A 26,500-nucleotide genomic window follows, 5' to 3' on the forward strand; every position below is an offset into this window, starting at 1 on the left:
TTAAAGCTTACCAGTGGCATGTGCCTTTTTGGGGTTCCAATGAGTGTGTTCCCTCTGCATCTTGTCTTTCCTTTTATCTTCAATCAGGCCAGTCATCTTATTCTTCATGCAATATATCGAGGTATTAATCTTCCTTATAAACACTTCAGCATATTTAGATGCCACAAAAATAGTTAAAGTGCTTATACTATTGTAAAAGGTAGTGAACACCCTGTGTACACCTGTAGTGTCATGAAAGGTTTGAGACCATGCCCATTAATGAACTTGGTTAACTAACAGCAATTGAATGTGAAGAGTAGCTACACCTCTTAACAATTTATTTGCTCGAATACAATGACCTTAGCTTACCCCTTATTTATATAACTGTATTATAATGATAGCATGATGAAATACAGAATAGTGACCACACCTCTTGGTAGGCGAGAGGCTGACTCAAGATACTCTAATACAGAAGTCACCCTAATAAAACAGTCACATGTGGTAGCTATATGCTATAACAAACAACTAACAAACTGCTATATCATAATGAAGTAGGGATCCAAGCTATAAAAAGTAGTGAAGCAAGAGATGAATGATGGTATTACAGTATAGCTTGGTGGGAAAATCCCTACTTTGGTACAGAACAAAGTAATTGTTATAACATGCCAATGTAGGGATTTTCTTATAGAGCTATGCTGTAATTCCATCGCTCATCTCTACATTTTATCACTTGGATCCCCATTTCATTTTAAAATTAAATATACTAGCAACAACTTATTTCTTTAAGGACAAATCTACATTTAAATGTGTGGTTATAAAACAAGTAATGTTGTATGAGTGCATGTGCATGCATGTGTGTGCTTTGTGTGTGCGTGCGTGTGTGTGTGTGTGTGTGTGCGTGTGTGTGTGTGTGTGTGTGTGTGTGTGTGTGTGTGTGTGTGTGTACCCTCAGAGTGGAAATGTTCTGTTGTCCTGTGTTCCGGAAGAAGAAGCTTTGCTTTACTGTGAACATTACTGAGGCATTAACCTCCTGAATGTGATTGGTATATTATTTCCCACACTGCTAAATTACAGATTGCACATGGTGGTGGATAAATCAGTCTTGTGTACTCAGTGCAGGTTCATAGTCTGCATAGGTTATGTTCACAAGATGTTCTGTGTACATCAACAAGTGGAAAAGGACATTGTACATAATACCCAAGTGCTTTATTGTTTGTTCATTACACTGAGACTCTGAACCCAGAGCAGTCTTTGGTGTGCTCTGGTGTACCCAATATTACAAGTACACAAAAAATTAGGAATTTTCAACAAGAGTAGGGACCATAGCACATCGATAAAAACTACTGAAACAAGTTGTAGTAGCTCATGATATTAAATCTAATCCAAAACAGCCAAGCTGTAAAAAAAGTGTGCGGCCCTCAGAAAGGCTATGGTGAAAAAAGATGTGAAATCCAAGGTGGCGGCCAAGAAATGGCTGTGATGGTAGGTTAATGGTAAAAATTTTAATAATGACAATTCAGGTAAATTTTGTGAAGCGGCACAAAAATTCACCTGAATTGTCGTTATTAAAATTTTTACCATTAACCTACCATCACAGCCATTTCTTGGCCGCCACCTTGGATTTCACATCTTTTTTCACCATAGCCTTTCTGAGGGTCGCACCCTTTTTTTACAGCTTGGCTGTTTTGGATTAGATTTCATTTCTTTTTGTATTTGTATACCCCAAAGCCGACCTATGGCCAGCTTTGGGACTTTTTTAACCTATGTTTTTTTTTCTTTACTACAGGAAGAAGAAAAGATGAAGTAGATGTACTTTAAATATTTTAACAGTAAATGTACAAATTATATATATAATACATATGTGACCGGATTTGCGAAAAGGGACCTTCCACACACATCCAATTTGCCAACTTTGACAATTGATAACTTCAGAATGGAAAGAGCTATTGCCTTGAAATTTGGGCAGTGGTGATTGCTTTGCAGCTGAACTCTCCACATGATGGTTTCTTTGTAGCTGAACTCTCTACAAGGTAAATTCTTCAGCTGATCTCTCTACAGGGAGATTTGTTTGTAGCTGAACTATCTACAAGGTAACTTCTTCTAGCTGATCTCTCTACAGGGTGATTTGTTCGTAGCTGAATTCTGTACAGGAGATTTGTTTGCAGCTGAGCTCTTTACAAAATGGTTTCTTTGTAGCTGATCATGAACTCTCTACAAAGTAACTTCTTCGAACTGATCTTTCTACAGGGCAATTTGTTTGTGGCAGAATTTTATACAGAGTGATTTCTTTGCAGCTGAACTCTCTACATGGTGGTTTCTTTGTAGCTGAACTCTCTACAAAGTAATTTCTTCTAGCTGATCTCTCTACAGGGTGATTTGTTTGTAGCTGAATTCTATACAGGTGATTTGTTTGCAGCTGAGCTCTTTACAGAATGGTTTCTTTGTAGCTGAACTCTCTACAAAGTAACTTCTTCGAACTGATCTTTCTACAGGGTGATTTGTTTGTAGCTGAACTATCTACAAGGTAATTTCTTCTAGCTGATCTCTCTACAAGGTGATTTGTTTGTAGCTGAATTCTGTACAGGTGATTTGTTTGCAGCTGAGCTCTTTACAGAATGGTTTCTTTGTAGCTGAACTCTCTAAAAGGTAACTTCTTCTAACTGATCTTTCTACAGGGTGATTTGTTTGTAGCTGAACTATCTACAAGGTAATTTCTTCTAGCTGATCTCTCTACAAGGTGATTTGTTTGTAGCTGAATTCTGTACAGGTGATTTGTTTGCAGCTGAGCTCTTTACAGAATGGTTTCTTTGTAGCTGAACTCTCTACAAGGTAATTTCTTCTAGCTGATCTCTCTACAGGGAGATTTGTTTGTAGCTGAACTATCTACAAGGTAACTTCTTCTAGCTGATCTCTCTACAGGGTGATTTGTTCGTAGCTGAATTCTGTACAGGTGATTTGTTTGCAGCTGAGCTCTTTACAAAATGGTTTCTTTGTAGCTGAACTCTCTACAAAGTAACTTCTTCGAACTGATCTTTCTACAGGGTGATTTGTTTGTAGCTGAACTATCTACAAGGTAATTTCTTCTAGCTGATCTCTCTACAGGGTGATTTGTTTGTAGCTGAATTCTGTACAGGTGATTTGTTTGCAGCTGAGCTCTTTACAGAATGGTTTCTTTGTAGCTGAACTCTCTAAAAGGTAACTTCTTCTAACTGATCTTTCTACAGGGCAATTTGTTTGTGGCAGAATTTTATACAGGGTGATTTCTTTGCAGCTGAACTCTCTACATGGTGGTTTCTTTGTAGCTGAACTCTCTACAAAGTAATTTCTTCTAGCTGATCTCTCTACAGGGTGATTTGTTTGTAGCTGAATTCTATACAGGTGATTTGTTTGCAGCTGAGCTCTTTACAGAATGGTTTCTTTGTAGCTGAACTCTCTAAAAGGTAACTTCTTCTAACTGATCTTTCTACAAGGCAATTTGTCTGTGGCAGTATTTTATACAGGGTGATTTTTTTGCAGCTGAACTATCTACATGGTGGTTTCTTTGTAGCTGAACTCTCTAAAAGGTAACTTCTTCGAACTGATCTTTCTACAGGGTGATTTGTTTGTAGCTGAACTATCTACAAGGTAATATCTTCTAGCTGATCTCTCTACAGGGTGATTTGTTTGTAGCTGAATTCTGTACAGGTGATTTGTTTGCAGCTGAGCTCTTTACAAAATGGTTTCTTTTTAGCTGAACTCTCTACAAGGTAATTTCTTCTAGCTGATCTCTCTACAGGGAGATTAGTTTGTAGCTGAACTATCTACAAGGTAACTTCTTCTAGCTGATCTCTCTACAGGGTGATTTGTTCGTAGCTGAATTCTGTACAGGTGATTTGTTTGCAGCTGAGCTCTTTACAAAATGGTTTCTTTGTAGCTGAACTCTCTACAAGGTAACTTCTTCTAACTGATCTTTCTACGGGGCAATTTGTTTGTGGCAGAATTTTATACAAGGTGATTTCTTTGCAGCTGAACTCTCTACATGGTGGTTTCTTTGTAGCTGAACTCTCTACAAGGTAACTTCTTCTAGCTGATCTCTCTACAGGGAGATTTGTTTGTAGCTGAACGATCTACAAGGTAACTTCTTCTAGCTGATCTCTCTACAGGGTGGTTTCTTTATAGCTAAACTCTCTAAAAGGTAACTTCTTCTAACTGATCTTTCTACAGGGCAATTTGTTTGTGGCTGTATTTTCTACAGGGTGATTTCTTTGCAGCTGAACTCTCTACATGGTGGTTTCTTTGTAGCTGAACTCTCTATAAAGTAATTTCTTCTAGCTGATCTCTCTACAGGGTGATTTGTTTGTAGCTGAATTCTATACAGGTGATTTGTTTGCAGCTGAGCTCTTTACAGAATGGTTTCTTTGTAGCTGAACTCTCTAAAAGGTAACTTCTTCTAGCTGATCTTTCTACAGGGCAATTTGTTCGTGGCAGAATTTTATACAGGGTGATTTCTTTGCAGCTGAACTCTCTGCATGGTGGTTTCTTTGTAGCTGAACTCTCTACAAGGTAACTTCTTCTAGCTGATCTCTCTACAGGGTGATTTGTGTGTAGCTGAACGATCTACAAGGTAACTTCTTCTATCTTCTAGCTGATCTCTCTACAGGGAGATTTGTTTGTAGCTGAACTCTCTACAGGTGATTTGTTTGAAGCTTAACTCTCTAAATGATGGTTTATTTGTAGCTGAACTCTCTACAAGTTAACTTCTTCTAGCTGATCTCTCTACATGGTGATTTGTTTGTAGCTGAATTCTGTATAGGTGATTTGTTTGCAGCTGAGCTCTTTAAAGAATAGTTTCTTTGTAGCTGAACTCTCTACAAGGTAACTTCTTCTAGCTAATCTCTCCACAGGGAGATTTGTTTGTAGCTGAACTCTCTACATGATGGTTTCTTTGTAGCTGAACTCTCTGCAAGGTAACTTCTTCTATTGATCTCTCCACAGGGCGATTTGTTTGTAGCTGAACTCTCTACATGGTGGTTTCTTTGTAGCTGAACTCTATATGGTGATTTTTTCTAGCTGAATTATCTCTTTCCATAGTTGCATGAACTCCCTACAAGGTAACTTCTTCTAGCTGATCTCTCTACAGGGTGACTTGTGTCTAGCTGATCTCTATACAGGTTTCTTATTTCTAGCTGATCTCTTGAATTATCTTAAGGGTGACTGCTCTATTAGGATGACTGCTCTATTAGAGTATCTCGATCTCGCACTTGCCGCACCAAGTTGGATTTCGTGTTATAACTCCGTGGCTTTAAGTCTGATTCTTCTACACCATTGATGAGCCTTTCTAAGATGATTACTCCATCTGTACAACGATTTTCAAAGCATTACCCCAAGCGGTTTATCTGGTAGGCGTGGCAAGCAGTTGTTTTTTTATTAGCGGATCTCGATTGCATAATTGTTACACACTGTTGATTTTTTCGTTGTATCTTCCTGGTTTTTAGCTCGATTTCTTTCAAACCACAAATGGTTTGAGGTTCAATAGTTAACCTATTCACCCACCGATTTTCAGCTTCTTCCCATTCGCGGTTTACCCTGTAGGTGTGACAACATAATGGTGTTATTTGTCGTGAATAATCGCTAATAACTCTTTGCCTGTTTATCGTATTCCAGCTAAAGTTGGTACCGAGATGCACCTTTATATCCCCCTTCTGTGTGCCAAATTTCAAGGCAATCGGATATGGCGTTCGAGTTTTATAGCAGTTTGTGTAAGTGTGCGACAAGAAAAAGAAAAATAAGAAGAAAAAAAACCGAAGAAACTGAGCCAATTTTTGAAGTCGCATATCTCGGGAACGCGCGAAGCGATTTCGCTCAAATTTGGCTGCAGTTGGAGGGCATGTCCACAGCAAAAATCGTCTTGTTTCATCAAGGAAGCACAGAGCTACGGAGGTGCGAAAATTGCGTTTTCTTTCTTCCTGTCAATATACTCACGGGTGTTACACGCCGGCTTCTTGGGCCGCACGACACACTACCGTGTGTCTTGATCACAGTAAAACAATAAGAAGTGTTATATCCCTACTGTGCTCAAGATACCATAACAGAAATGCACAGTAGGGATATATATAACACTTCTTATTGTTTTACTGTGATTTAATATCGTGCACTACTCCAGCTTGTTTCAGTACTTTTATCGATGTGCTATGGTTCCTACTCTAGTTGGAAAGTCCAAAAACTTTTTTGTGTAGTTGTTTGTAAACTTCTTTTGTAAACAATTATTATGACTGGTGAACCCACATGTACCACATCTGAAATGGAGCCATGCGCCTCAGCTATATCAATTATTGTCTGAAAAATGAAGTATCCATTATGCTTCGTTGTTGGCCATGTTCAAACCATTACACAACAATATGAATCAAGAATTGTTTGAATAGCACCATTGCAATCAAAATAGCCACTATGAAAAACACGGACAATTTCCGCTGCGAAGGGAAGCCATCACATGCTACCACCAAATTGACACTTTTTGCTGTCAGCAAAGATGAATAGGACACAAAGGAGGACACTGGTAAGTCCATGAAGAATGCATTGTATATACTGCGGTATGCCAAAAGGCACTTCTCGGGCCGGAGTGATGTCGAACAGTGAAAACATCAATCCCATAGCCTTAGCCATTATCAAGTTACACTTGTCTGAAGTAATCAGTCAGTCAGTCAGGCAGTCAGTCAGTCAGTCAGTCAGTCAGTCAGTCAGTCAGTCAGTCAGTCAGTCAGTCAGTCAGTCAGTCAGTCAGTCAGTCAGTCAGTCAGTCAGTCAGTCAGTCAGTCAGTCAGTCAGTCAGTCAGTCAGTCAGTCAGTCAGTCAGTCAGTCAGTCAGTCAGTCAGTCAGTCAGTCAGTCAGTCAGTCAGTAGAAAATTCTGTTAAATAACTTGAAAAGAAATTCTGTAACAACTTGTTGGAAGCGTTTTGAGTCTATCTGAAAGGTTGTTTGGGCTTAGTTTTACCTAACCAATACTGCCTCATCGTCATCAGGGAAAATTGAGGCTGGATTTTGGGTGATGTTATTTCGTGGGCCACGCCTACTCTTTTGTGGTCCTACTATACAGTACTATCATACTGTATGATGATTGATGAACTTATATGGTCTGGGGAGTGTGCAAAAGTATAAGCTATGTGACCGGATCTTCAAGAACCCCACGTTAGCGCATTTTTCGAATTCCACTATATTACATTTTTTTCATCTAGATAGCCAAAGTGATGGCCAACTGAAGATTCAACTCTAGAAGTAAGAACTTCTGAAGTTCAAGTACTTGAAAGCGACAACAGAAAAATTGATTTGTACAGTGACAATACAGAAAATAAACCACAGTCGTTTAATTAAACAATCATAACTTACAAGTGCAGTTGTCTTACACCATTGGGTTCTTCATGAACAGGCAAATTCATTGCTGGGTAAGTTTTGTCTTCCAGGCCTTTCCTACGACCAGGGCGAAGGCAAAAATGTGAAAAAACTATAGTGAACTGTTTGTGTCAACAAAAGAAGAAGATTATTGTTTGTCTAACACAAGGCAGACTAACACTCATACCTTCTGTCTCCTTAGGACTACTGGCATGAAACAACTCCTCTTGCTTTGGGGATCATGATGCTACTAAGGTTTATGTCTTTATCTCTTTTCTTCGCTGTGGAAGATACATTTAAAAATTTTATGGAATTTTTTACGATCTCTACCCATTGCATTTATTGCATTCTATTATAAAATTAGGCTTGCACAAACATATGGAATTCTTGCAGATCCGGTCACATATAATGAGCCATATATATACTGCATACACAATTACCATATAACAGGAATAATTCGCGGAAGGAAAAATTCACGAATTTTGCAATTATACATGCATTTGTGAATATTTTCTTTCAATACTTTTTCTACAATAAAAACCTGAAAAAGTCCTTTAGTGGGCTAATACTAGCACTGAATCTTCAACCTTCCTCATATGATTCATGCCTTAGTTTATGCAACATTCATATAATGAGTGTGCATAGCTACTCACCTTACAACTAGTTAGCTAAACTACCATGATGCTATAGTGAGGCACACGACTGTACAATTCAAACAGAGATGCAAAACTTCAGCGACAGTAGCTAGGCAAGTGACAGTGGGAAGAAACCATTAGCTACTACAGCCAGGCAATTCACTGTGCATGGGTGTGTCTTTAGTGCCGCCCCCAGTACCCATCAACTATCGTCGATCCACTCATTATCGTGAATGTTGATAAAACAACAATTAACACATTGAACAGATAACATTAAACCACTTCTCAACCACAAAATTGGGGATCTACGCAATGTGTCAGAGTCAAGCATTCCCCACTCCATAACTAACTGGTTGTAGGCGCGTGCCCATTTCCTAAATTACTTCATGCATAAAATAAATCGCAAATGTTTTATTTTTTTATTATTAAAGCTTTACAGCACAAGTGCTGAAGGTCTGTAGGACACCTGGTCCTACAGCCTGTTTCTCGCAAATGAGGAATTAGTAGATCATTTGTGAATGTTTTCTTCCGTGAATCATTCCTGTTATACAGTATGTTGTAAAATAAAAGTGTCGGGGTCTGATAGAGAGAGATGGTGGTACGCTATCATAACGTTTATATTTCAAACAAAAGACATAGGTGAGGCTTACGTATATACTTACTTTCAGTACAAATTAATGACCATGCCATAATTTACTTCATTTTCATGCAAAAAATTTCATGATAAAATTGTTCATGTAAAACTATTTTTGTATGATTTAGCAGATTTACGTGAATGACTGCTCTATTAGAGTAGTTTGATCTTATGTAAAACTTTTGTGTAAGAAATTTTCATACAAGTTTTGCATACAAAAATTATTTTACAGCGAAAAAAAGCAAATTACGGTATTTGAATATCATTTAATAGTTTTGGTCAGGTACTTCCATTTCGCACTGCTACAACACCTTCAATTGCCACTGTTATCTAATAGTTGCAAGTTAAAAATAACAACAAAAAAACACTATAAACATTCAGTTTGTTAACTGCATGATAAAGTACCCCACTGCCGCTGATATCGTAATTGCTGATAAAGTTCAGTTCATTAGTGAATATATGCAAAATACTTAGTACAAAGCACTACCTATTTTATATCTGTTATATATACCACCTTAGCGTGGGCATTCAAAGGTGCCACTCAGGGTTTAACTCGCACAGTCATTAGGCAATATCTAGATATCACCCGGGCAATATCATGGGAACATGGTTTACTCATGGCTTCAATGCCCAACCAGTTCAAGGATACAAAATGCTTTGACTCAAGCAACATGGAGAATTTTAGTGTGGGTTTTAGTTTACACATTAGGCTAGGCTCAGTGTAGTTGCTAAGTTTAGATTATTTGACAGTGACTATACTATATTTTAAAGTGAATGATCTGTAAAACAATCGCTTGGGCAATGCGTGGATATGTATTTCTACCCACTGTGTGGAGGGCATGTCAGCCATTGAGCAGACCATGAAACAAGAAGAATATGACAACTAGGTGAGTAACTTATAATCCTAACTTAATGGATTATTTACTTACTGCCACAGTAGCAAAGGTTTAATGTAGTATTAAAAACCATAGATCCTTTACATTCCAAAAATCAATCTCATAATCAAATGTTTCTGGTGTGTGTTGAAACATATATTGTAGGAATAATGTTCTGACAGCTATGGTACTGCTCAAATGCAACATCACTTCACGAGAGTGAAAGCAATTTAAAAACGTGCTAAGTAAGGGGCATTGCATCCATTTTGCTCATGAGTATTTATCCCAAATGAAATGGGATGAATACTTGTGAGCGAAACAGGTTCCACGACCTTTAATTAGGGAGTTTTTTACTCACTCACACTCTAGCAGGATGACGCTGTGTTTGAGCAGTACTGTATTCGTCCACACTATTAAAACCACAATCGATCATCAGACGTTAGTGTATAAAACAAATGGGCCTGGTGAGTGATCTGCAGTTCTTTTATCTATCCCCTGAGTGATATATATGTATCACTTATACCACGGCTGCATCGGGATTGTGCTAATATATACACACTTACTCCTTGGGCCTGTGACCCTCGGGGTTGGGTATATATATCAACTAAATCCCTTGCAGCCATTACATATTTTCACAAAAATGCAACTGCAATAAGGTATGTACCATCCATGGTGGCAGCAATGTACATGGTCTACATATTAGAGTACAGTATACAAGGACAACTAACTTCATTTCTTTATGGCATAGATTTTGAAATTTCTTTCCCTCAAACTCTTGATATAATTTTGTTTCATCATCAGAAGGACTACAATAGATTGGACCATAATCTTGCTTGTTGTTACAAGGAGTGCCATATATTTGCTTTTCTGTCTGCAACGATTTAGCAACATCTTGAGAAGACATATAATATATTCCCCTTGATTTATCATAACTGACTACTTCATCATAAGCATCAGGCACTTCAGGTAATGCTACTGCTAACATTGATTCTATATCCACACTTTCCTGGATGAAAATATATGTAATGTACATACATATGTATGTACGTATGTATGTATGTATACATGGATGTATGTATGTATGTATGTGTGTGTGTGTGTGTGTGTTGTGTGTGTTTGTGTGTGTGTGTACATATGTATGGATACATGTACGGATGTGTATATGTCTCCTGGATGAAAATATATGTACATACGGAAATACGTTCATAGGTACATTGGTTAGTTAGTTAGTTAGATCGTCAGTTAGTAGAAAATTCAGTTTAATAGAAATTCCATAGAATCTTGATGTTTGTGGGCTTGGCTAGCCTAACCAATACTGCCAAGCTGTCATGAAGGGAAAGTGGGGCAGGTTTTCTGGTGATAGCCAAACCTTTATGATCCCTACTACAGAGTACTATTGTATTGTATGAATTTATTCAATTGCAAATCTATAAACAACAAAATAGTTTTAGCAACTATTTCTTCCTGTACTAAATATATAGACAAAAGAAGCCAAAAAAGCTGGCTTTGAGGCTTGTAATTACTGTTACCAGAAAAGTTGTAAAAAGGCAATTAATTTTTAATTGTGAGTATGTTTCTGCTTTACACAATGTACAAGTGTACATAGCGTACATGCATACACTTTCACATATAGTTTTGGAATGGAGCATGAGTAGCAGTCTCAAACTTGATAAAAAAAGGTATTTGAGGGTACAGACAAGTGTGGAAACAGCAGTGAATGTGAAGAAACAGTACCAGCATGGCTGTCTAGGTCTACAGAGTGATGAATAGGGCAACAACAAACTGAATTAGCCAACTACCATGATGGCTTAATCTTTTGAACTAAATAGCAACAGAAAACGTGTGTACTTGAGTGCAATTTCTTTGTTACAATTATGCATTTACAAATTGCATCACTTTGCTTGGTGCTTGTAGATGTGTTAGATACTAATTGTCCACAAGATGTCTTGTATTATTGTGGGTATCATTGTGGTTACTTATACTAAGACACAGGTTTCTTCATTAAGAAGAGATCTCCACACATCAAAGTAAACTCCGAGATCCCAAGTCATTTCAACTAGTTCAGGGTAACAAACACAATCTTTTTGATAGCATTTTTAGCAATGATGCATGGATTGGTCAAGGGTCATTTGTACTATCACTACCTGGCTTGGAGTTCACTGTAATTGAAAATTTCAAGAGTGAAGTAGTAGTGCTGTGTTACAAGTCTTCTCATAAAGTGGTGCAGACACAAGGCAGGATTCCAAATGGAAGGCAACAATGATTGAAGGATACAGAATAATCTAAAATTAAAATTATCAGTTTGTGATACATGCCTTTTATTACCACAAAAATCATATCCATGTACTGTATGCATGAGTGTGTATGATGGTCCTTGCCTTGTTATTTTTATTAATAAAACTTGACTCTTCTTTGCGAACATCAGCACCTACACAAAAATTAGAAAGGTATAACCAAATTGAAAACTGACATTGTTCATGTGGATTTGTTAATTATAAAGATTCAATTTTTGAATGAACATAGCCAATTGCAGTGTTTATAACTCATACTCTATAGTAAACTAACCACTGGTATAACTACAATTTTATAAAACTTTTTTGTGACTGGTATGTAGTAGCATAAGCACATGACCATGAGTGGTGGTTTCCTGACAAAGGTATATCACGAGAAAATGACTGAGTAGGTCATTTGGAGTCTCCAACCTTAATATATTGTACTGAAGAACATTAGTACATATGTGTAGTGTATTAGTGTGGCTATCCATTCATGGTGAAAAGTTAACTTGTACAAATACTGACAATATGGTCACATAAAGGCTGTAGCTATATAATAGAGTAGCATAGCCCATAAATGTGGTGATTCTGTGCACTTTGTGAGTATCACTTTAACTTGGCACATAGACTGCGCTACAGATGACATTTATTTTTGGATATAGTGCCATTGTATATTTGACCTTGGATGACCTTTAAGGCCATTTTATGAAAATTTTCAATTTTGTCTGAAGCATTATTTTACACAGTTAAAACATGGTTTCAGAATAAAGTCTTGCTGAAAGAAACAACTTGGTTTTTATTTGAAGTCAATAGGTAATTTCATTCAATAGTTATAATCATTTGTATTAGCTATGAAGGTACCTGCCCATTGGTGATTTACATCCTGAGGGAAGATAAATGATCATAACTTTGAAATGGAATGAGCTATTGATTTCTAAGTTGTTTCATAGATTAATACCTTTAATTTAGATAGGGCTGCAACAAATATTCGATTTATCCGCATATTTGTTTGTTAAGATTTTATCCAGATACTAAATTTACCATTCAGATATTCATTTACTAGTAAGTGTGTACAGTGGAAATGGCTTTGGTTACCAGCTATATTTCTACAAAAAGGACTATTCTGCTATATAAAACTGATTATAAAGACAACTACTGTTAATTTTGCATATATTTCAGGAACAAATTGGTAAGTATGTGGCAAACGTTGCTGAATTCTAGCATTAGTCTAAATGTTATCAAACAGTTTGGTATTAGTTCGTTAATGCATCCAAATTCCAGATACTAAGTTTGACATCCACTGCAGCGAGCCATGTTGTAGTAGTGTAAATTAATACCTCAGGGAGGAACAGACAAAAACGGTAAATAGTCAGTGCAAACATGGCTGCAAAGGTCACCAAAGGTAAAGTCTGCAATGGTACTATATCAAAAAATGAATGTCATCAAGAGAACAATTGGTATGGAAAGTTTCATGCTTTTCTCACAAATGACACAACTTTTACACTATGCTGCTCTACTAATACAGCATCCTTGCACCATAAAATAAGTATAACAATCTACCATTGGCTGAATCATTGTAGACAGTATCTGCTTTTCCTCTCTGTGATCTTCTCATCCACACAATTACCACCACCAACACTACAATAATGATTATAGCCACTACAACTCCTCCTATTATTCCACTAATAACAGCAATAGATAATCCTCCTGATGAACCACCACTGCTACTGCTATCAGACTGAGGCATTTCTGATAACAAGTAGCACAGAGTTAAGGCAGTATGTAATGCATTATTCAATACAATACCATGTAAAACATCTACCTCAAACAAACATATACACCACCTGTTACATGAACATACAAAATATTGTGACCTACTCTATTCTATAGACACCTATAGTGAAGAAGGGTTCTTTATTACTGAACATTCTTGCATACAGTACATATGCAAACTTATTAGTATACAGGCATCCTCAATTCAATCATGTCCATAAGGACGAAATGACTAAAGTTGGTGAAATCATATGGATGTTTAGTTTTACTACATTTGAGCACAAGTTACAATTACATTTATTCTCTAATTGCATGAAAATGTGTGTAATTGCCTACTAAACATTGAGTACACAGCAAGATACAATACTAGAATTTAGTTGGCTACATACAGGGATCTTAATCCTTGTTTATGTCTCAATAGATCCCTGTCTCTGGGGCAACACAATACACATGCCCATAACATTGGCAATGTTGGGTGTCTAACTGGATAGCAAGTGCAGTACTAATGAGCTACTAATTAACATTATATTTCTTATGTCACAAGCAGTTGCATGTGAAGGTACAACAGGAAGCTGTGGTCTAAAAACGTTAAACACAACGTTCTACAGAATTGAGAAACTCTCAGGTGCCTTAGCTGCACTCAGGAACCACAACACAGGGCCTTCGGACTACTAAATTCCATAGAACCCTGTGTTTGAAGTCTAACTATTATATAGCTACCATCCTTCACATTTTACAGTGCACATTATCTGCAGGTCTCATGATAACTTTTTTGTGCTGCAGCCTCTGAATTAAACACAGAAATGGAGACTTTCAGATTACTTAACCTAGTTAATATTAAGGTGAAACAGAAAATGGGCACAGAAAATGGGCCAAATAAAGTGAAAAAAGCTCCAACTCCAGGATTCAAACCTGCAGACCACCCAATGTCTAGTCAGACACCACACTCATTCTCCTCCAGGAGAGTTGAATTTTTCCAGTATTTATTATTGTTAGAGCTTTACAGTGACCAACACTGAAGGCCTGACAGCAACTTGTGCAGATGACCTTGTTTCACTGCTTTTTGTTTCTATGGTCCCTACTCAAAATGTAACATTTTAAATTTTTCTTACATTTGTTTGTTCGCTTTTTTGTAATAACATACTGGTAATTCATTACTGGTGAATAGGGATAGGTCTACTTGCTTTATTCTTCCTATTTTTCTTTAAAGTAATTGTCCAAATTTACTCAAAACTATCTATTTTGCTCAATTTCCCAGGGAGAAATGACTTGCAAGAAACTGAACATTTCCGTGCAAGAATCTTGCCTTACAAGAATCTTGCAAGTTACATTTGCATTGCTTGCAAAATTTTGCAAGACTTGTAAGAATCTTGCCATGCAAGAATCTTGCTCTTGTACATCATTTCTCCCTGGGTTTGCTAATTAACCAATTCTAAGTGCATCTATAGTTTCACCTTAAAGTGACTGTTCTATTAGACTTCACTCTTACCATATATAACAGGTATTACTTAACATAAATGTGTGACTGTTCTATTAGAGTATCTCAATCACTATTTGCTCTTTCCATAACAATTAGCAAATGTATGTTGATATTGTATTGTGAGTGATTGTTCTATTAGAGTATTTCAATTTTTGTACAATGGTTACAGTATCAGTGCTCACAATAACGAAAAAGATATGTACTGCGGTAACTGCAAATCAAAACAAAATTTGCCCTGCAGTTGCTGACTATTGATCTGCAGTGCTTCATTTTCAACTGTGCATATTGAGGGATGCAGCCAGGATGGCATACACTAGTGTGTGTAGATGCTAAACTGAGGGGTCTAGAGGCGTAAATTATAGACCCTCTGAAATTAATCTGAGAGTGATTTCAGCAGAATACTATTAATGCTTGCTTGACACTTTATGACACATGAACACACTGCTAAATTATTGTTCTACATGCTAGGCAGTAACTGCCGACCATTACAAATATTGGTCGGTTGTAGGAAGGATTTGAATGGAAAACTGTAGACTGCTGACTGTTATGTTGAGCTCTGCAGTATGTTCCCTACACAAAAATTGTGCCTATTGATATCAGCATTTGCTTTTACCCACCTATTATGTACCCGAAATTGATGCATCCCTACTGGTGAACCAATGCATACGTACTGCATCAAAGAAACGAATAGCACCATAAACATCATTTAAATTTATTGTGCAACTGAGCACATGCTCTGACTATTGATTACTGAAACATGGAGTGGCTATTCTGTTTCATTCTCAGCTATGTTCCACCTGTTACACATTAAAGTGCCTCTTAATAATTAATCCAGTCACTATGGATATTACAACTGAATACATGCCCAAACTATCAATTACTGAAAAGAGAGTTGCTATGTTCCACCTGTTATACAGCATTACAAACAAAGAACATTAAGAAACACTTCTGCAATAAATCCAGTCACACTACAGAAAATACAACATTGAAGCCATCACACGATGCTGTGAATCAACACCTACACAGTGGTGGAGAAAGAAACGGGACACAAAGGAGGACAAAGGTAATTTCATGATGCATGCATAGTAGCTGCTGTGGTTGGCAAAAAGACACATCTTGGGTCAAAACAATGTCGAACAGTGAAGAAATTGAACCAGTAGCCTTAACCATAGTTGAGTTATGTTTAGCTAAAGGCATCAGTTATAGTCAGTTTAAAAAATTGCGTTAAATTTAAAAAATCATAGAAATTTGTTCAAAGAGTTTGGGGCTCTGAAGACATTTATGGGCTTGGCTATATCTAATCAATATGGCCAAGCTGTCATGAAGCAAAACTTGGGCTGGATTGTAGGTGATCTTTTGGGCAATATAGCCCAAACCTCTAAAGCCCAAACCTCTATCAAGACACACAGTAGTGTGTCGTGCGGCCCAAGAAGCTGGCGCGCAACACCCGTGAGCATATTGACAGGAAGAAAGAAAACACAATTTTTGCACCTCTGTAGCTCTATGCTGCCTTGCTGAAAAAAGACAATTTTTGCTGTGGACACTTCCTCAAACTTTAGCACTCCACATTCCAAATTTGAGCGAAATCGCTTCAAGCATTCCCAAGATATGCGACTTCAAAAATTGGCTTAGTTTCTTCGTTTTTTTTTCTTCTTATTTTTCTTCCTCTTTTCGCACACTTACAAAAACTGCTATAAAATGCAAACCCATATCCGATTACCTTGAAATTTGGCACACAAAAGGGGGATATAAAAGCGCATTTTGGTACCAACTTTGGCTGGAATATGATAAACAGGCAAAGAATTATGAGCGATTATTCATGAAAAATAACACCAATATGTTGTCACGCCTACAGGGTAAACCACGCATGGGAAGAAGCTGAAAATCGGTGGGTGAATAGGTTAACTATTGAACCTCAAACCTTTTGTGGTTTGAAAGAAATTGAGCTAAAATCCAGGAAGATACAACGAAAAAACCAACAGTGTGTAACAATTATGCAATTGAGATTAGCTAATTTAAAAAACAAAACGACTGCTTGCCACGTCTACCAGATAAACCGCTTGGGGTAATGCTTTGAAAATCGTTGTACAGATGGAGTAATCATCTTAGAAAGGCTCATCAATGGTGTAGAAGAATCAGACTTAAAGCCACGGAGTTATAACACGAAATCCAACTTGGTGTAGCAAGTGCGAGATCGAGATACCCTAATAGAGCAGTCATCCTAATAGAGCAGTCACCCTGAAGAGAATTCAAGAGATCAGCTAGAAACAAGTAACCTGTATAGAGATCAGCTACAAAGAAACCATCATGTAGAGAGATCAGCTAGATGAACAAGGTAACTTCTTCTAGCTGATCTCTCTACATGATGGTTTCTTTGTAGCTGAACTCTCTGCAAGGTAACTACTTCTAGCTCATCTCTTTACAGGGCGATTTGTTTGTAGCTGAACAATCTACAAGGCTTGTAGATTGTTCAGCTACATACAATTCACCCTGTAGAGAGAGAAGCTAGAAGAAGTCACCTTGTATAGTGTTCAGTTACAAAGAAACTGCCATGGAGAGTTCTGTAATAAATATATATGTATTATATATCTAATCCAAAACAGCCAAGCTGTAAAAAAAGAGTGCAGCCCTCAAAAAGGCTATGGTGAAAAAAGATGTGAAATCCAAGGTGGCGGCCAAGAAATGGCTGTGATGGTAGGTTAATGGTAAAAATTTTAATAACGACAATTCAGCTGAATTTTGTGCCAATTGACCAAGCAGCACCAAAATTCACCTGAATTGTTATTATTAAATTTTTTACCATTAACCTACCATCACAGCCATTTCTTGGCCGCCACCTTGGATTTCACATCTTTTTTCACCATAGCCTTTTTGAGGGCCACACTCTTTTTTTACAGCTTGGCTGTTTTGGATTAGATTTCATTTCTTTCTGTATTTGTATACCCGCTGCCGGCTTTGAGACTTTTTTAGCCTATCTTTTTTTCTTTTCCACAGGAAGAAGAAAAGATGAAGTGGATGTACTTTAAATATTATATCAGTAAATGCACAAATTATATATATATATATATATATATATATATATAATACATATATTGATTACAGAAATGGTTTCTTTGTAACTGAATACTCTACAAGGTGACTTCTTCTAGATGCTCTCTCTACAGGGTGAATTATTTGTAGCTCAATTCTGTATAGGTGATTTGTTTGCAGCTGAGCTCTTTACAGAATGGTTTCTTTGTAGCTGAACTCTCTACAAGGTAACTTCTTCTAACTGATCTTTCTACAGGGCAATTTGTTGGTGGCTGAATTTTCTACAGGGTGATTTCTTCTAGGTGATCTCTGATTTGTTTGTAGCTGAATTCTGTGCAGGTGGTTTGTTTGCAGCTGAGCTCTTTACAGAATGGTTTCTTTGAAGCTGAACTCTCTACAAGGTAACTTTTCTAGCTGATGTCTTTACAGGGTCTCTAGTTTGTAGCTGAACTGTCTACATGGTGGTTTCTTTGTAACTGAACTTTCTACAAGGTGACTTCTTCTAGCTGATCTCTCTAAAGGGTGATTTGTTAGTAGCTGAATTCTGTGCAGGTGATTTGTTTGCAGCTGAGGTCTTTACAGAATGATTTCTTTGTAGCTGAACTCTCTACAAGGTAACTTCTTCTAACTGATCTTTCTACAGGACAATTTGTTTGTGGCTGAATTTTCTACAGGGTCATTTCTTTGCAGCTGAACTCTCTACATGGTGGTTTCTTTATAGCTGTACTCTCTACAAGGTAATTTGTTTTAGCTGATCTCTCTACAGGGAGATTTGTTTGTAGCTGAACTCTCTACAGGTGATTTGTTTGCAGCTGAACTCTCCACATGATGGTTTCTTTGTAGCTGAACTCTCTACAAGGTAACTTCTTTAGCTGATGTCTCTACAAGGTCACTAGTTTGTAGCTGAACTCTCTACATGATGGTTTCTTTGTAACTGATCTTTCTACAGGGTGATTTGTTTGTAGCTGAACTCTCTACAAGGAAACTTCTTCTAGCTGATCTTTCTACAGTGAGATTTGTTAGTAACTAAACTCTCTACAGGTGATTTGTTTGCAGCTGAACTTTCTACATGATGGTTTCTTTGTAGCTGAACTCTCTACAGGGTAACTTCTTCTTGCTGCTCTCTCTACAGGGTGAATTGTTTGTAGCTGAACAATCTACAAGGTAACTTCTTCTAGCTGATCTCTTTACAGGGTGATTTGTTTGTAGCTGAACTATCTACAAGGTAATTTCTTCTAGCTGATCTCTCTACAGGGTGATTTGTTAGTAGCTGAATTCTGTGCAGGTGATTTGTTTGCAGCTGAGGTCTTTACAGAATGGTTTCTTTGTAGCTGAACTCTCTACAAGGTAACTTTTTCTAACTGATCTTTCTACAGGGCAATTTGTTTGTGGCTGAATTTTCTACAGGGTGATTTCTTTGCAGCCTAACTCTCTACATAGTGGTTTCTTTATAGCTGAACTCTCTACAAGGTAATTTCTTTTAGCTGATCTCTCTACAGGAAAATTTGTTTGTAGCTGAACTCTCTACAGGTGATTTGTTTGAAGCTGAACTCTCTACATGATGGTTTCTTTATAGCTGAACTCTCTACAAGGTAACTTCTTCTAGCTGATCTCTCAACAGGGAGATTTCTTTGTAGCTGAACTCTCTACAGGTGATTTGTTTGCAGCTGAACTCTCCACATGATGGTTTCTTTGTAGCTGAACTCTCTACAAGTTAACTTCTTCTAGCTGATCTCTCTACAGGGTGATTTGTTTGTAGCTGAACTCTTTACAAGGTATCTTCTTCTAGTTGATATTTCTACAGGGTGATTTGTTTGTAGCTGAACTCTCTACAGGTGATTTATTTGAAGCTGAACTCTCTAAATGATGGTTTCTTTGTAGCTGAACTCTCTACAAGTTAACGTTTTCTAGCTGATCTCTCTACAGGGTGATTTGTTTGTAGCTGAACTATCTAAAGGTGATTTGCTTGAAGCTGAACTCTCTAAATGATGGTTTCTTTGTAGCTGAACTCTCTACAAGATAACTTCTTCTAGCTGATCTCTCCACAGGGAGATTTGTTTGTAGCTGAATTCTGTACAGGTGATTTGTTTGCAGCTAAACTCTTTACAGAATGGTTTCTTTGTAGCTGAACTCTCTACAAGGTAACTTCTTCTAGTTGATGTCTCTACAGGGTCACTTGTTTGTAGCTGAATTCTCTACATGTTGGTTTCTTTGTAACTGAACTCTCTACAAGGTGACTTCTTCTAGCTGATCTTTCTACAGGGTGATTTGTTTGAAGCTGAACTCTCTACAAGGAAACTTCTTCTAGTTGATCTCTCTACAGGGAGATTTGTTTGTAGCTGAACTCTCTACAGGTGATTTGTTTGCAGCTGAACTCTCTACATGATGGTTTCTTTGTAGCTGAACTCTCTACAAGGTAACTTCTTCTAGCTGATCTCTCTACAGGGAGATTTGTTTGTAGCTGAACTCTCTACATGATGGTTTCTTTGTAGCTGAACTCTCTACAAGGTAACTTCTTCTATTGATCTCTCAACAGGGCGATTTATTTGTAGCTGAACTCTCTACACGGTGGTTTCTTTGTAGCTGAACTCTACAAGGTGATTTCTTCTAGCTGAACTATCCCTTTCCATAGTTGCATGAGCTCCCTACAAGGTAACTTCTTCTAGCTGATCTCTCTACAAGGTGAATTGTTTGTAGCTGATCTCTCTACAGGGTGACTTGTTTGTAGCTGATCTCTATACAGGTTACTTGTTTCCAGCTGATCTCTTGAATTCTCTTCAAAGTGACTACTCTATTAGGATGACTGCTCTATTAGAGTATCTCGATCTCGCACTTGCTGCACCAAGTTGGATTTCGTGTTATAACTCCGTGGCTTTAAGTTTGATTCTTCTACACTATTGATGAGCCTTTCTAAGATGATTACTCCATCTGTACAATGATTTTCAAAGCATTACCCCAAGCGGTTTATCTGGTAGGCGTGGCAAGCAGTCGTTTCTTTATTAGCTAATCTCGATTGTGTAGTTGTTACACACTGTTGGTTTTTTCGATATATCTTCCTGGTTTTAAGCTCGATTTCTTTCAAACCACAAAAGGTTTGAGGTTCAATAGTTAACCTACTCACCCACCGGTTTTCAGCTTCTTCCCATGCGCGGTTTACCCTGTAGGCGTGACAACATATTGGTGTTATTTTTCGTGAATAATCGCTAATAACTCTTTGCCTGTTTATCGTATTCCAGCCAAAGTTGGTGCCGAGATGCGCCTTTATACCCCCCCTTCAGTGTGCCAAATTTCAAGGCAATCGGATAAGGCGTTTGCGTTTTATAGCAGTTTTTGTAAGTGTGCGAAAAGAGGAAAAAAAATAAGAAGAAAAAAAAACGAAGAAACTAAGCCAATTTTTGAAGTTGCATATCTCGGGAACGCTTGAAGCGATTTCACTCAAATTTGGAATGTGGAGTCCTGTAGGTGGAAGGAGTATGCACAGCAAAAATCGTCTTGTTTCATCAAGGCAGCACAGAGCTATGGAGGTGCGAAAATTGCATTTTCTTTCTTCCTGCCAATATACTCACGGGTGTTACGCGCCGGTTTCTTGGGCCGCACGACACACTACCGTGTGTCTTGATATATAATTTGTACATTTACTGATAAAATCAGAAATTTTTAAAGTACATCTGCTTCATTTTTTCTTCTTCCTGTAGTAAAGAAAAAAAGATATGTTAAAAAAGTCCCAAAGCTGGCCTACGGCTGGCTTTGGGGCATACAAATACAAAAAGAATTGAAATCTAATCCAAAACAGCCCAGGGGCGGATCCAGGGGGGGGGCTTTGGGGGCTGAAGCCCCCCCCTTCATATTTAGGCTTTACTTGATCAATATGCTGAGTATTATAATGAAATTTTGTCTTAGCATAATTATATGATCACTAATAATACAAATACTCATAAAACCACCTTATAAACATCTTTCCAAGATATTATCAGTGGATTTATGCTAAAGTTTATGCAACAAGGACCCGTATCAGCATTGGAGGTGTACAAGATCGAGGTACTCTAATAGAGCAGTCAGCTAACTACTCTAATAGAGCATTCACTGGAAACATGTAGTTGATTCTGTTATGGAATTTTTCCAAATCTGCCTGCATACAATGAAGTGCATTGGTCTGTTTAAAGGGCTTCATTCATCAACTTGTGTAGTTAATAATATGTATGGCAATACTTAATTCAGGTACACAATTTCCATTGAAAGTGCTCTCAGATTCAATCTTGTATTGTTCAAATTTCAAAATTTTCCACTTTCAACATTATTAATCTAACATGCACCTATTCAGTGTTGTGCAATTGTGAGAGGGGTGCATCATGTATTTGGTTGTCTGTATCTACCCAAACTTTTCCATTAGCAAAATGCTTCAGAGAGCCATACCTATATATAATCTAAAGGCAGTATATAAAATATCTATGGGCAGAAAATATTATGAATTTTATGTGGAAATGTCTCCAAATTGCAGTATTTTAGCATCTATTTTTCAAACTTTTTCTGGGGGGGCATGCCCCCAGACCCCCCTAGTTCCAGCATGCTTCGCATGCTGGGAAGTGTACTTCACACACCTCTACCCAAGAGATTAGTACCTTGAGTTAGCCCCCCCCTTTTATAAATCCTAGATCCGCCCCTGCAGCCAAGCTGTAAAAAAAGAGTGCGGCCCTCAAAAAGGCTATGGTGAAAAAAGATGTGAAATCCAAGGTGGCGGCCAAGAAATGGCTGTTATGGTAGGTTAATGGTAAAAATTTTAATAACGACAATTCAGGTGAATTTTGTTCCAAGACCAAGTGGCACCAAAATTCACCTGAATTGTTGTTATTAAAATTTTTACCATTAACCTACCATCACAGCCATTTCTTGGCCGCCACCTTGGATTTCACATCTTTTTTCACCATAGCCTTTTTGAGGGCTGCACACTTTTTTTACAGCTTGGCTGTTTCGGATTAGATATGCTTTACATTAATGTTACTTACCTGTACATACAGTAGTATAGTATGCATATGGCATGCATGTCTATTCCATACATACCTTTTATTTTATTGCACATGACTTCATCACCACTCCAGTTCCTATCACTCTGACAGGTTCTAGTACCACTACCAGTTAGCTCATAACCAGTGCTACATGTGAAACTACAAGTGTCTCTCTCATAACCCACTCCAATACTACCAGAACTGCATGATGTTATCTCTCCATTGGATGGTGTTGTGAGGTTATTACACTGAATATCTATATGTAAAGATGAATAATGATACAAAATGATTGACATTTCACTAGAGTATGATAGCAAAGTTAATATTGTGTTACTTTTTAAATCGAGGTGCCTATAGAAACACTACTGGTATAAAAGTAAAAATGAAGTGTAGAGGTAAGTAATAATAAGTAGTGAAACAAGATATATGAATGATGGTATTACAACATAGCTTGGTGGGAGAATCCCTACATTGGTATGTTATAACAATTAGGAATTTTTCCACTGAACTATGTTGTAATACCATCATTCATATATCTTGTTTCACTACTTTTTATCACTTGGATCCTTACTTCTTTTTAAATATGTGACCAGATCTGCACATAATAGCACATTTTTCAAATTCATTATTGAATCTTTAAGGTAATATATGCTCTGGCAATGTTTCAGCTTTATATGCCAATAACCTTTGGAGTTACAGTCGTACAAAGTAGCAACAACAGAAAGATCAATTTGTACAGCAAGTATTGGGAAATAAATTACAGGCACTTACAAAACGGCTATAACATACCAACAAAATAAAGTACAGAGTTGCAATATGCAACATTGTGTTTGCCATGAATAGGGGAATTCATTGCTGGTAAGATTTTTCTTTGTATCACCTTTCTTCACTACATACAGAGACGAAATCAATAAAGAAAATCATTTAGTCGTGTATGATCACTTTGATATGACGTGAATAAAATGCCCATAACTCACATATCTGTTAACCTACTGCAATGAAACAAAAGATTTTTAAACTCCTCTTGAGTAGGCAAATAAGATGATATCCAAGATTTTACTGTTAGACCCTTTCTTCACAAAGATTAAAGTATTTTAAAATTTATGAAATACGCAATTATTTATCAATTACAATCAATGGTTTATACTGTAAAGTTAGGCTCGTTCCATTATGCCAGATCCAGTCACATATATGAGTTCATTTAGTTCTTTTGCTCACTGACCAACAAATCATTTTTACATGAATAATTGGCCACAACTCCAGACATGTTTATTGCATTCACATGAACTTAATACTAAAATTTACTTTTAGATCTTCCTTAGGTCGTGTGCCAAATTCAACTTATTAATAACTGGATTATGCGTTTGTGTCTTACAGTAATTTCCACAAGGTGTACAGAAAGACTAACACCAAGAGTTTATAATCCCTCTAACACTAAGCAAAATTAAAGCTCTGGTCATGGCCAAAAATTTTGTATGCAAGCTACCCTACTGTACCAGGTAGGAACTACTGTACACTATAAAATTAATTTGTTTCATTCAAATTAAGGATTACAGAGCTACGTATGTATGAATAAAAATCACATTTTTGTTCTTCCTGTTAACAACATACTGGTGTGCCATGGCAGTTTCTTAGGCTATTAAAGTATGTCTTGATCTAGTTAGGTAAAGTATATGGTTAGTGGGTCACATGTGTAGTGGCCATAACTATTGTTGCATGATGATGTAATGTAAAGTAAAGAGTGCCTCTAAAAAGTGGGTGGGTTGCATTTTGATACACACATTGAACAGATATGGTCTGAAAACACTGCTTTACCAGTACAAATAGTCTCATCATCACTCCAGCTCCCATCACTCTGACAGGTCCTAGTGCCATTACCAGTTAGCACATAACCAGTGTTACATGTGAAACTACAACTGTCTTCATATGAAAGAACTCCATCATCTCCCAGTGAACAAGTGATTGTTCCATTATTAGGTTCAGTCAGTGAAGAACATGGAACTATGTGAAAGACATTGCTAAAGCAAGCAGCTACAAACACAAATACCATTCTCACCTCTTCTACACACATCATCACTACCACTCCAGCTCCCATCACTCTGACAGGTCCTAGTGTCACTACCAGTTAGCTCATAACCAGTGTTACATGGGAAAGTACAAGTGTCTTCAAAGGAAGGAATTCCATCATCTCCCAGTGAACAAGTGATTGTTCCATTGTTAGGGTTGGTCAGTGAAGGACATGGAACTATGTGAAAGACATTGCTAAAGCAAACAGTTAAAATACACACACCATTCTCACCTCTTCTACAGATGGCTTCAGCACCACTCCAGTTCCCATCACTCTGACAGGTCCTATTGTCACTACCAGATAGCTCATAACCAGTGTTACATGTGAAACTACAAGTGTCTTCATAGGAAGGAACTCCATCATCTCCCAGTGAACAAGAGATTGTTACATTATTACGATCAGTAAGTGATGGACAAGGAACTAAACAGAAAATAACATACATACATACATACATACATACATACATACATACATACATACATACATACATACATACATACATACATACATACATACATACATACATACATACATACATTACAACCATGCACCAATATACATACATACATATGCAGTGAGGATCTAAGATCTCACTAATAAGGTGTTCAATTTTTCAGCATCAAAAATTCAATTAGGGGTTGATGAAGCATCCTTTTAAAACATTAATTAACATGTGCTACAGGCTATATGGTCACCAATCCCCCAGATTATTTGCTTGCAGATAATTTACATACTCCATCAGGCTCCTTACAATTCCTGTTTTACTGATTATAATTAAGTACAGTATCTGTGAGAAAGAATGGGAAAAGGCAAAATATAGAACTTCTTTATTTCATTGCATAATATGCTATCTGTACTACACCAGTTTTCAAGATTGTTAGTGGAAAATGATAGTGTTCCTGTACAGCAAGGTTTAAAATCAAAACCATTCAAAAATTGAAAAGCTCTAATAAACAGTCAACAATTTGAATTGAACGTTTACTTATCAAAACTAACTACAGTGATCCAAACCCCTCTGTTCTCAGGCAGTGATAAAGTGTTCAAATAAGTGAATTGTTCAGATGACTGAAGCACATATACAAAGCTCAGTTGAAATACTCTAATAGAACATATACACGTACTTAAAATACTGTTATAGAACAGTCATTTCCAATTTCGGATAAACAAGGGTACGGATAAATGAGGGTCGGGTAACCAAGGGTCTACTGTACTCAAAGCCAACTACAAGTATATACATAGTAAATATATCACTTTCAGTTACAAGTTTGAAATTTAGGTTGACATGCTTCCATTTTTCAACTGTAATTAATAGTGATACTTGAAATCAAGACACACGGTAGTGTGTCGTGCGGCCCAAGAAGCCGGCGCGTAACACCCGTGAGT

The 26,500-nt window shown here is 37.2% G+C and overlaps 1 protein-coding gene and 1 long non-coding RNA gene across 2 annotated transcripts in view; one reads left to right on the plus strand and one right to left on the minus strand.

Moving 5' to 3' along the window:
- LOC136250857 (uncharacterized) overlaps positions 1-26,500 on the plus strand; it is a 383,395-nt gene that overhangs the window by 278,026 nt on the left and 78,869 nt on the right. The gene's annotated exons all lie outside the window — the stretch shown is intronic.
- LOC136250824 (uncharacterized) overlaps positions 1-26,500 on the minus strand; it is a 65,411-nt gene that overhangs the window by 5,055 nt on the left and 33,856 nt on the right. Inside the window, exons 6-12 of the mRNA XM_066043145.1 lie at positions 25,349-25,537; positions 25,106-25,294; positions 24,865-25,050; positions 23,105-23,305; positions 13,324-13,512; positions 11,869-11,918; positions 10,219-10,496 (exon numbers count right to left, since the gene is read on the minus strand). Of these exons, the coding sequence (XP_065899217.1) occupies positions 10,219-10,496; positions 11,869-11,918; positions 13,324-13,512; positions 23,105-23,305; positions 24,865-25,050; positions 25,106-25,294; positions 25,349-25,537 (1,282 nt within the window). The remainder of the gene's footprint in view (positions 1-10,218; positions 10,497-11,868; positions 11,919-13,323; positions 13,513-23,104; positions 23,306-24,864; positions 25,051-25,105; positions 25,295-25,348; positions 25,538-26,500) is intronic.

This window comes from Dysidea avara, chromosome 3 (genome assembly GCF_963678975.1).
Source record: "Dysidea avara chromosome 3, odDysAvar1.4, whole genome shotgun sequence".
Classification (NCBI taxonomy): Eukaryota; Metazoa; Porifera; class Demospongiae; order Dictyoceratida; family Dysideidae; genus Dysidea; species Dysidea avara.